This window comes from Brassica napus, chromosome C5, assembly GCF_020379485.1.
Source record: "Brassica napus cultivar Da-Ae chromosome C5, Da-Ae, whole genome shotgun sequence".
Taxonomy (NCBI): Eukaryota; Viridiplantae; Streptophyta; class Magnoliopsida; order Brassicales; family Brassicaceae; genus Brassica; species Brassica napus.
Genome location: NC_063448.1, coordinates 38,897,865 through 38,909,837, shown reverse-complemented (window position 1 = coordinate 38,909,837; position 11,973 = coordinate 38,897,865). Strand labels below are relative to the sequence as shown.

General features: G+C 37.4%; 2 protein-coding genes across 2 annotated transcripts; one reads left to right on the top strand and one right to left on the bottom strand.

The window, feature by feature from the left end:
• The first annotated feature begins 2,950 nt into the window (after positions 1-2,950).
• On the top strand, positions 2,951-6,954 carry LOC106383979. The gene is made up of 4 exons (XM_013824018.1): positions 2,951-3,087; positions 4,621-5,350; positions 5,495-6,244; positions 6,325-6,954. The coding sequence occupies exons 1-4, from the start codon at positions 2,951-2,953 to the stop codon at positions 6,952-6,954; spliced, it is 2,247 nt and encodes a 748-aa protein (XP_013679472.1).
• A 77-nt stretch (positions 6,955-7,031) lies between these two features.
• Positions 7,032-9,127, bottom strand: LOC106388794. Its single transcript, XM_013828941.2, has 7 exons — positions 9,042-9,127; positions 8,848-8,977; positions 8,654-8,773; positions 8,392-8,568; positions 8,064-8,285; positions 7,725-7,987; positions 7,032-7,448 (listed from the first exon to the last, which is right to left on the bottom strand). Exons 1-7 carry the CDS (start codon positions 9,125-9,127, stop codon positions 7,058-7,060), a joined length of 1,389 nt encoding a protein of 462 aa, XP_013684395.2. The 3' UTR covers positions 7,032-7,057.
• Positions 9,128-11,973: the final 2,846 nt, after the last annotated feature.

Genomic DNA, 11,973 nt, shown 5'->3' with positions numbered 1-11,973 from the left:
AAAAACGCACTTTTCCGCCAAAAACAAAAACGCATTTTTCCACTAAAACCGCAAAAACGCATTTTTCTCGCCAAAAACACATTTTCCCGTCAAAACCGCAAACCACGCATTTTCTCGCCAAAAAACACGTTTTTCCGCCAAAATCGAAAAATTTCATTTTCCCGAATCTCGTTTTCCCGCCAAAACTGAAAAATCTGGTTTTCTCGCCAAAACAAAAACATCTCGTTTTCCTGCCAAAACTGAAACATTTTGTTTTCCCGCCAAAACCAAGAAATCTCATTTTTCCACCAAAACCATAAAATCTTGTTTTTTCGCCAAAACCTAAAAATCTGATTTTCCCGCCAAAACCAGAAAATCTTGTTTTCTTGCCAAAACCGGAAAATTCATTTTTCCCGCCAAAATCAAAAATTGTTTTTTTCTACTAAAACTAAAATATTGATTTTTTTTTGTCAAAACTGAAAATTCTGTTTTCCGGCCAAAACATAAAATTATGTTTTCTGGCTGAAACAGGAAAATCGCGTTTTTCCGTTAGAATCGAAAATTATGATTTCTCGCCGAAATCGGAAATCGCGTTTTTTCGCCCGTAACCAGAAATCGTGTTTTCCTGACCAAAACCAGAAAATTGCAATTTCCGCCAAAAACGAAAAAATCGCATTATCCACACAAAAAATACAAAATTAGTTTTAGATATATTTATTTGAATATTATGATCAGTTTATTATTAATACTCTTTTTTGTTTGAAATTTTATTTTATCAAACTTTTTGTTTATTAGAAGTTATTATTGTAGTAAATTTTTAATACAATTCTAAATAAAATTTTATAATTTTATATGAAATAATAATTTATGAATGTCAAAATGCTAATTTTAAAATAATTTCAATGTAAATATATTTTAGACTAAATAATAAAAGTTAATATAGTTAACTTTAACCTCAAATATATGAGTAAATCAAAACAATGGTATTTTAGTTATTTGTTTACTAAACTCATCTAGATTGAAATGAAGATAAAAAAAACAAACATAAGATCTATTTAGATTATTCATCTGGATGGACAAACAAACAGTTTCATAAAATTTGGAAAGATCATCTCGATAGATAATATAAATGAATCATCTGGATGGAAATGATAGATGGTGAAGCAAACAGTCCCACATTGTGACGAAGGATACCACAAATTCCTTAACTAGTATGTTTTCACATTTTCAAAATGAATGATTATTAATTTTTTCTTTTTTTTTTAAATAAATCTTACAATACTAAAAGGAGAATATGAAGCCCTCTCAGCCTATCCACCTCAACAATTTAAATCAACCAATTAGAAGACTCCAATATGCCACGTCTCTCACTCCAACCATAGATCGTTCAACGACGCCTCTTGCACTCCCATCGGAAAATTCATTTCTCTGCAATTTGCTGCTAAGGTGTATTAATGTCGACCCCCACTTTTGATTTAATTATATTTTTACTCCTCTATTCACGAGAGATCGTTCCAATTCCCTTTGTTTCTCCTCCGATATAAACTCATTCGAGTCTGTAGATCTTTCAAGCTTCTACCACTGGACAAAATACTTGCCTCCGGTTCTCCATCGTTACACTGATGTGACGGAGAAGCTCACACGCTTGGATCCGGTGACGTCGTCTGCCACCAAGGGTACATATCTTTAATCTGAGAGACTTTCGTGTGCTTGCATGTTTGATCCAAGATACTTCGTCAGAGACACGACTCCCTCCGTCGTATCCACCGCTATAGTTTTATTCAATTAATGTTGAGATTTTGGCCATAACACCCAATGGTTACGTGCTCGACAGTTTGAGAGTATTGTCAAGCCAAAGGTATTGCTTATCATTTTAGTAGTGCTTTATATGAAATATGTTTTATGTCTGGTTGTGAATTTTGAATTGTTCAAAACAGATCCATTATATGCGACTACTAGACCTGGGATATGGAAAGTCACAGGTGCAAGGAAGTATCTCAATGAACAGAACCGAACGTTAATGTGAGAAATAGCTCCATATTTAGCACAATGGCTGGTTTGAATATATGCCTATGCAATGTTCTTCTCTCTAACTATTGTTCTGATTATTTTATTTTCAGAGAAAGCACTTGCTCTTCTCCTATTAATTGTGATGAGTATAGTTACGTCACTACCAAGTTTAATGTCTACTTAAACGCATAATTTCACGGTAAGTCTTCACATAGTTAAATTTACGCATACCAAATTAGTTGAACAAAAAATTGGGCATGCACAAGATTACATGGCTTAATTTGACTTACATATTTCATTTACTGTTGAGATTTTGATCCTTTGAGAGTTCAGTAACTAGAACCAGGTTTTTCATTCTCCATTTTCCATTTCATATGCTCAAATGGTTATCATGATCTGAGTTTTGGTCTCGAAAATTCTGTTACTCTGTATTTCCACACTCAACCTTTCATCTACTACCGATATTACATACAGTTCAGTTCATTCTTGATTTTTTTTAATTCTTGCAAATTAGTGAATATGCGTGATAAAGATGGTTTTGATTCGTCGATGCCTCATATGAGATAATTTTTAATTCAGAGGTACTTTGGAGGTTGAAGGTTCCCAAGAATTATGGTGTTGATTAAATAGGAGCCTCTAAAGATGCATATACATGATGTTGGTACAAGAAAGAGTACCGAAAGCAGAATAAAACTTTCCATGCTTTTGCCATGGAAGCTGACAAAGCCTTTCATGAGGAGTATAAGGTCAAGAAGAAGAGGCAGCTATTGCCGCATGCAGCATGGGTAAGGGAAGAGATATTGTCGTCTGAGATAAATCACGTCCATGAATGGAAGTGGAGGCTAAAGCAATGGCTAGGGAAATATGAAGAATAGCTTGAGAGGAGAATCTGATTCAAGGGTTAATATAGCAGACTGGCTGAAGGGGAGGGATAGAGAGAGGGGACTTTGTTGTGATGAAGATGGCTGATAAGAAACCGAATTTAATCTTGATCCCGAGGCTGATCAAGACCGGAGCGAATTTTCTTATTGTGAGTTGTTCCTTGAATGCCATTATAACAGGTGGAAAAGATGTTGATATAGATGCCAAAAACGAGAGGTAAGTACTATTACTAAGATGAAAAATTAATTATGTTCTCATAACTACTCGCGAGATGTTATAAAAGTTGTAACCTCTTTTGCCATTTTATGTGAATGATAGATGTTTGTTGAAGAAGTAATGGAGTTAATGGAGCTTAAACCTCTTAAAAACTCTATACTTGGCCTTCCTCGAGTTAATGGTCGTTTGCCAGAACAGAGGAAAAGGCTTACTATTTCAGTTGAATTAGTAGTCCTTTTTTTAATCTTCATGGACGAGCCTACATCAGGTATGCAAGGGCTACCGCCATTGTTATTCTTAGGGCATCACATTTTCAAATCCGTCGATCAGGTTTCCCCATGGAATACTCTACTTTTGAGTCCCGAAACCAGAATACATTTGACAAATCATCTTTGGATTAATGAAAGTATGCAACTTTTGTTGATGAAACGAGGAGGGTAAGTTATATATGCTGGAAGTCTAGGGCATCACTCAAAAAAACTCATCAAATATTTTGAGGTAGCCTCATGGCCCTCATCCGTCTTTATATATTGGGATTCTCCATTCACTACAAGAAAAATGAGTTTTAATAGTAGACCGGAATAGCATTTTCTTACGATTATTCTATGGTTGACATACACGCGTTTTAAAGATAGCGTTTGTATATTTTGAACCGCTATGGTAGAGGGTCGATTTGAAAAAACAAAATTCAGCGTATGGTTTGAAAAGAAACGCTTATGTGTAATAGCAAAAAGTTATTAAAAGTGTTATAGTTGAGTTACGCGGTAATGCCCGCGACACTTAGAAATATTTTGGCTCCTAAAACAATTAGGCTCCAAAATAAATCCCAAATAATCAAACCCAATTTAGGTTTTTTCCCTCTGTCGTATCTCTTTGCCTCAATTTTGCTCGATACAGTCAACATCAACCTCTCTCACCCAAAATTTCAGTTTCAATTCCTAAGGTTCTACCATTGCTCATCCCAAATCGTGAAAACAAGTCCCCTCTGATTGGAATCCATTCAGAATCCATCAAAGGTGAACTCGCGTTTTAACACTCTGCTACCCGATTCAAAATCATTTTATCTCTTTCCAATTAGTGATATAGGGGGTTTGCATGTCTAACTTATTCGTTTTTGTATACTATTTTGCAGGAAGATTTTATTTCCAGGTCTTTCGCTTAAGGTACCTCTATTTTTTAAATTTTTGGGTTTCTCGTTTCAGTTATTATATGTAAATTTGTAAGTTATTTCATTGTATTTTAACACTGTTGTCTCCTTTTGTAGGTCAATCTAACTAAAATTGAAGAGATTTGATATGGTAAAAAGAAGTGACACTTTCTTCTAGTTTAGAAATCTCGATCTTTTTTGTTGTTCTTGCTTGAAAAAGTGAGTGTCTTGTATGTACATTTGCTCGAAGCTGTAACATGGATAAATCTTGGGTCTTGTTACCAAGGTATTAACTTCACTTCACTGTCTTTTACGAGTTATTTTTCTGTTTATCTCATTAGTTTGTAAGTCATAATGTTATGTTCTCACTTGGTCTAACCCGACAGGAATAGCCTTGAGTATGAGAAAGGAGCCAGGGAGTTTGTGTCTTCTTCATCAAGACGTTTAGGCGATCCAGCTGAAATGTTCTGCCCTTGTCTTGATTGCCGCAATGTCTGCCATCAATCTACTGAGACAGTTTTCGAGCATCTGGTGATAAGAGGAATGGATCAGAAGTACAAGATTTGCAAATTTTGGACTAAACATGGGGATACAAGGCCTCATAAGTCAGCTGATGTCTACTCGTCTGAAAATGAGGCTTACGAGTTGTTTAGAACAAGCTTCATGGCAAATGAAGGCAATGGAGCAGCTCAGCAAGAGAATGCAGAAGCGTTTGAGGTAACTGACAGGCCAGAAGAAGCTGAGTTCAGAAAGAAATTAGAGGATGCAGAGACTCCATTGTACCCGAAGTGTATTAAATACACGAAGGTAGCTGCAATTATGGGACTTTACAGGATAAAAGTCAAGAGTGGGATGTCTGAGAACTATTTTGTTCAGCTACTGTCATTAGTTCATGACATGCTTCCCGCGGACACTGTTCTACCTAAGTCTACAGATGAGGTGAAGAAGTTCCTGAAACAGTTTGGTTTTGGCTATGATGTCATCCACGCCTGCAAGAATGACTGTATTCTTTATAGAAAACACTATGAGAATGCGGTCAGCTGTCCAAGATGTAGTGAATCAAGATGGGAGAAGGATAAGCAGACTCGTGAGGAGAAGAAAGGGATTCCTGCTAAGGTGCTCCGATATTTTCCGATAAAAGACAGGTTCAGGAGAATGTTTAGATCGAAGCCGTTGTCTGAGGACTTGTGTTGGCACTCCACTAATGCTTCTGAAGATGGAACTATGTGACATCCAGTTGATTCATTGACTTGGGGTCAGGTTAACAACAAATGTCCGGAGTTCGCAGCTGAAGCAAGAAACCTTAGACTAGGTATTTCAACAGATGGCATGAATCCTTTCGCCATTCAGAACACCAAGTATAGCACATGGCCTGTTCTACTAGTCAACTACAATATGGCTCCAACGCAGTGTATGAAATCTGAGAACATCATGTTAACAATGTTGATACCTGGCCCAACCGCACCTAGCAACAACATTGATGTATATCTACAGCCATTTATAGAGGACTTGAACGAATTGTGGAAGGAAGGCATGGAAGTCTATGATTCTTTTAAGAAGGAGAGTTTTACTCTAAGAGCGATGATGTTGTGGAGTATCACTGATTATCCTGGTTTAGGGACATTAGTTGGGTGCAAAGTGAAGGGGAAGCAAGCGTGTAATGTATGTGGGAAGGATACACCTCATCGGTGGCTAAAGTTTAGTCGCAAATATGTTTACATGGGGAACAGGAAGTGGCTGATGCCTAGTCATCCTTACAGACGAAGGAAAGGATGGTTTGACAACATGGTGGAGGTTGGTACTGCGAAGAGGATTCAGAGTGGTTCGGAAATATTTGACAGTCTAAGGGACTTCAAAAACGATTTTGGAAAACATTTACCTAAGAAGAATAAGCGAAAAAGGACTGAAGGAGATGAGGATGATGGTGTTTCAGCTGACGAGTACGAAGAAGATGATGATATGTGGCGGTGGAAGAAGAAGTCTATCTTCTTCGAGTTACCTTATTGGAAGGTATTGTCATATTAACTTTATTTTCTATCATAAATTGTTAATATTCTGCTTCTGATAAATACTTGTTCAATATATGGCAGGATATGTCTGTGAGGCATAACATCGACGTAATGCACGTGGAAAAGAATGTGTCTGATGCGCTGTTGTCTATTCTGATGCATAGTGGGAAGTATAAGGATGGCCTGAAAGCAAGAAAGGATTTAGAAGACATGGGTATTAGAAGCAACTTACATACAGAGATAAGGGGGAAGAGAACTTACTTGCCTCCAGCTGCGTATTGGCTTTCTAAGGAAGAAAAAAAGAAATTCTGCAGACGGTTATCAAACTTCAGAGGGCCTGATGGATATTGTGCCAATATATCAAATTGTATCTCACTGGATCCTCCCGGCATTGGCAGCATGAAGTCACATGACCATCATGTTCTTATGCAGAATCTGTTTCCGGTAGCATTGAGAGGTTTACTACCAAAAGGACCTCGGACTGCAGTGACTCGTATATGCAATTACTTCAACAGACTCTGCCAACGCATTATTGATCCAGAGAAGCTACTAGCACTAGAATCAGAGATCGTCGAGACAATGTGCCAGCTTGAGAGATTCTTTCCACCATCACTGTTTGACATCATGTTTCACCTTCCATTGCATCTAGCACGAGAAGCACGCTTAGGTGGCCATGTACACTTCAGGTGGATGTATCCCTTTGAGAGGTAATTTTGTAGATTTATAATTGATAAATATTAAACTGATAGTAGTGAGTGATATGATATTGACAGTAATTGTACTTACTTTTTTGTAGGTACACTACAAGAAAACATCAAGGATTCTGAGGGAAAAAATCGTCGGAATTTCGTCGGAATATCGTTATTCCGACGAAATTCCGACGAAACACGTCGTCGGAAATAATTCCTCGGAATTTCTTTTTTCCTCTGAAATCCCTCGGAATTTTCCGACGGAATTCCGAGGAAATAAATTTCCGAGGAAATTCCGAGGATCCCTTGTTTGTCGGAAAAGTCCTCGGAATATACCGAGGTAGAACTTCGTCGGGATAATTCCTCGGAAGTTCATCGATCGATGCGTGTTTGGACATATATACATCGATCGATAGGAGTATGCCGACGGACTTTTTCCTCGGTTTATTCCGAGGAACTGTTCCCTCGGTATATTCCGAGGGATCCGTTCCTCGGAATTTTCCGAGGGAGTTGTCCCTCGGAAAATTCCGAGGGAAATGTCCCTCGCTATATTTTTTAAAAAAACGGATCGATCGATGCGTTTTTGTTCAAAAACGCATCGATCGATCTAGTGAAAAATATAATTAATTTCCTCGGAATGTAAAAAATATTAATTTTTTTGAAAAAATAAAATTTCTGAAATTTAAATTCGAAAATATGAAATTAAAAGTAAAATTGAAATCATATTAATTAATATTCAAAGTTTCACAAATAAAAATAAAACATTCCGAGATTGGGGAAAAAAAAAACTACGGGTCTGGCACGTCCGGGAACACCTCGTTCGGGTACATCCTCTGCATCATCTCCATCATTTGCTGGTTCAGCCTCCTCTGTGCCTCATAGCCCGCCTGTTGAGCCGCCATCTGGGTCTCCAACAAAGATATTCGATCATCTTTGTCCTTCAACTGAGCCGTAAGTACTTCTGGATCAACAAAGGGCGGTGGTGCAGAAGAAGGAGGAACCGACCGGGTGCGACGACCCAAACCGAACAAACGTCCCTTCTTCTTTGGAACCGACTGAATAGAAAAAAGCCAAATTTAGAAATTTAAACCAAGAAATAAATGAATTGAACTTTAAAAAAAAAAAACTTACGGATTCAACGATTTCGTTGATTCGAAACCGGGACAAGTTGGTCGAAGCCGTCGAAGCGTCATCCTCGGTTTGAAGCTGAGACACTTCGTCTACCACCTGAGTTTGGACCAGGTCGACCACGTCCCTCACAAGACCGTCATCAATCTGGCCGGTCTTCTTGTTGGTATACGCCCTCCTCATTAGGGCGAGATCATCGACCGGCTCGCCATCATTTTCTTCCGCCTTGAAAAAAAACATAAAATTAAAGAAACATTAGAAATTAGAAGAAATGCACAATAAATTTAAATTCTGAAACTCAAATAATTGAAGAAAAAGCGGTTGAACTTACCATGCGATCTCCGAGAGTGGCAATAGATTGAGCACCCAAGTTATGCTTGTAGATGCCCTTCCCTTTACGGTCGCTCCTGCGGTTGGTGGAGTTGGTGGAAGAAGTTTCTTTCGTCTCCTCCTTATCCCAATGCGCACACAACTCCTTCCAGACCGTGTCGTTCATCGACTTTGGGACCTTTTAATTAAAAAAAAAGAAAAAGTTTAATAAATTAAAAAATAGTTTAATAAATTAAAAAATTGTTTAATAAATTAAATCGAACCTTATTGATTTCCCACTTCTTCTTCCACTCGTGGATCTGCTTCCCATAGTTGTCCATTACTTTATGGACGAAGTGGTGATAGATAAAGAGCGTCTCATCGGAATTCCAGTTGAACTCTTGCTGAAAAAAAAACACAATTAGTAGAAAATTTATATTAAAGATTAAAAATATAAGTAAAAAATTAGAATACTTACCGCAAACTGACGAAACCACAGAACCTGCTTGTCGGTTGGGAAGTGAGTGAAAGTCGGATGTCCACTGTCGAGGGCCGAGTACATCATACGGTTGATCCATGCGCTGATCCCGTTCCCGGATCGGTTGAACCTTATTAAAAGAACAAACGGTTAATAATGAATCCAAATTTAAAGAAAAAAAAATGTTTAATTACCATGTTTGACCCCGTCCATGTGGATACGGAGTGAGATACGGAAGATGGTCACGACCGGGCTGTTGAACCAACTCCGCAACCCTCATCACTCCCGGAGGACCCGGAGGAACAGGAGCGGATGCAGCAGCGGGAGCGAGAGGAGCATGAGCGGGTGCAGCAGAGGGAGATGTATGGTTGGAGCTGTGGGGCGAAGGGGAATCCTGAAAATGGCTGGAATCCCGAGACTGGCTCCCCGTACCACCACGACCACGACGCTGTCGAGGCCGGGTCTGATCATCATGAGACCTGTAAATTAAAAAAATATATTTAATAAATACAGAAATATATAAATTAATTTTTTTTATTAAAAAAAAATCCCAAATAATTTAATCACAGAAAAAGATTTATATATATTAAATTTTTTTAATAAATATATAAAAATAGTTCTAATAAACAAAAAATAGTTTTAATAAATAAAAATTGTTTAATAATTACAAAAAAATAGTTTTAATAATATATATATATGAAAAATATTTTTAAATCCCAAATAATAGTATTTAATCACAAAAAAAGTTTTATAGATATTTAAAATGTTTTGTAAAATCCAAAAAATCGAATTTATATAGAAATTTTTTTTTGTAAAATCCAAAAAATCGAATTTATATAGAAAAATCATTTTGTAAAATACAAAAATCGATTTTATATACAAAAATCGATTTTATAAATAAAAAAATAAAAAAATTATAAAAAAATTCTAAATCAATTCAACAAAACAAATTATTCAACCAAATCACAATTCTAAACCTATTATACAACCAAATCACAATCCTAACCAATCACCCTAACAAAAATCTATCAAAACTACACAAAAACCTAACAAATAGAACCTAAGAGAGTGGGATAGGGTCCTTACATGATTTGTGTAAGAGAAGAGGGAGATCGCCGGAGATATCGTCGGATTTCAGGGGGAAATCGCCGGAGAGAAAGAGAGGAGTCGCGCAGAGGAAGAAGAGAGAAATGGGGAAGAAGAAGGGGCTCGTGGTTATAAAACCTAGGGTCCGACGGACATTATCCGTCGGAATTCCGTCGGAATTCTAATTTCAATTTTCGCGAAATATTTGCCCGGTAAAATGAAAATATTCCGAGGAAATTCCGACAGATAGTAAAATATCCGTCGGAATTTCCTCGGAATATTCCGAGGAAATACCGAGGAACTAGTGTTTGGGGTTTCAAAACATCAATTTTTTTTGCCGTATTTCATTTCTTATACAATTGTAATGCATACCATTGAGGATTCTTTGTATACATGAGCATAAACCATGAAATAACAAATTTCAAAACTAATTGAAAGTATTCCCTTTACCGTTCATTAAAAGGTATAAGTGTTTCTCTTATGTTGCGAGATTTCGTTCATACAATCGGAAAAGTGTTAATTATACGGTAAGGAACAAATTTTTGACTTCATAATGAACGTAAGACACTTAATAAGGGTTATATAGGTGTTATTCAAACGGCAAAACGTTGTTTTCGGTTTAAAAACCCTATTTCCTCGGAATTTCCTCGGATTATTCCGAGGGAACTCCGAGGAAACCCTCTTCTTCCTCGAAATTTCCTCGGAATATTCCGAGGAAATTCCGACGAACTAGTGTTTGGGGTTTCAAAACGTAATTTTTTTTAAAAAAACGCATCGATCGATGCGTTTTTGAACAAAAACAAATCGATCGATTACTAAGATGGCCCGGGCCGTAAGATTGTGATCGATCGATGAGAGTATCCCATCGATCTATCGACAATCTGAATTGTTCCTCGGAATTTCCTCGGAAAATCTTGTATGTTTTTTTAAAAATGCATCGATCGATGCGTTATAGAACAAAAACGCATCGATCGATTACTAGGATGGACCGGGCCGTAAGATTGTGATCGATCGATGAGAGTAACCCATCGATCTATCGACAATCTGAATTGTTCCTCGGAATTTCCTCGAAAAATCTTGTATGTTTTTTAAAAATGCATCGATCGATGCGTTATAGAACAAAAACGCATCGATCGATTACTAGGATGGACCGGGCCGTAAGATTGTGATCGATCGATGAGAGTATCCCATCGATCTATCGACAATCTGAATTGTTCCTCGGAATTTCCTCGGAAAATCTTGTATGTTTTTTTAAAAATGCATCGATCGATGCGTTATAGAACAAAAACGCATCGATCGATTACTAAGATGGACCGGGCCGTAAGATTGTGATCGATCGATGAGAGTATCCCATCGATCGATCGACAATCTGAATTGTTCCTCGGAATTTCCTCGGAAAATCTTGTATGTTTTTTTAAAACGCATCGATCGATGCGTTATAGAACAAAAACGCATCGATCGATTACCAAGATGGCCCGGGCCGTAAGAATGTGATCGATCGATGCGTTATAGAAACAAAACGCATCGATCGATGCGTGTTCGGAAAACAGAATTATAAGGCAAAACCCGACCTTTTTTGGATCTAAACCTTAGAACTCTCATCCCCTCCGATTTCCCCTATAATTCGCCCCCCCCCCTTTCTCTCTCTATAATCATCCGATTTGAACAATTTTGGGCTCTATTCCACTTGATTTTTCGAGCTCTACCTGATTCCTACACTCGTCTTCACCCTAAGACAGGTATACTCCGCGAATCTCCACATTCTGAAATCGTGTTCTTGAGCAATTTTTTGGGTTTTGTGAATTTCTTATTTCCGTGTTGATTCCTTGATCAAATATGCATGAAACAGATGTTTAAACATGGAATAGAACACAATTGTCTGTGATCAACGAGTTTGGAACATGATTTGAGATGATTTAGGGATAGAGAATTTTTTTCAATTTCGTTTTTTTTTATCACAACTCGATTTCGCTTTTCATTTTCATGTTGCTTTGAGTTCTTAATTGATTATAACCATGTTGAGAGCAATGATTCTATTTT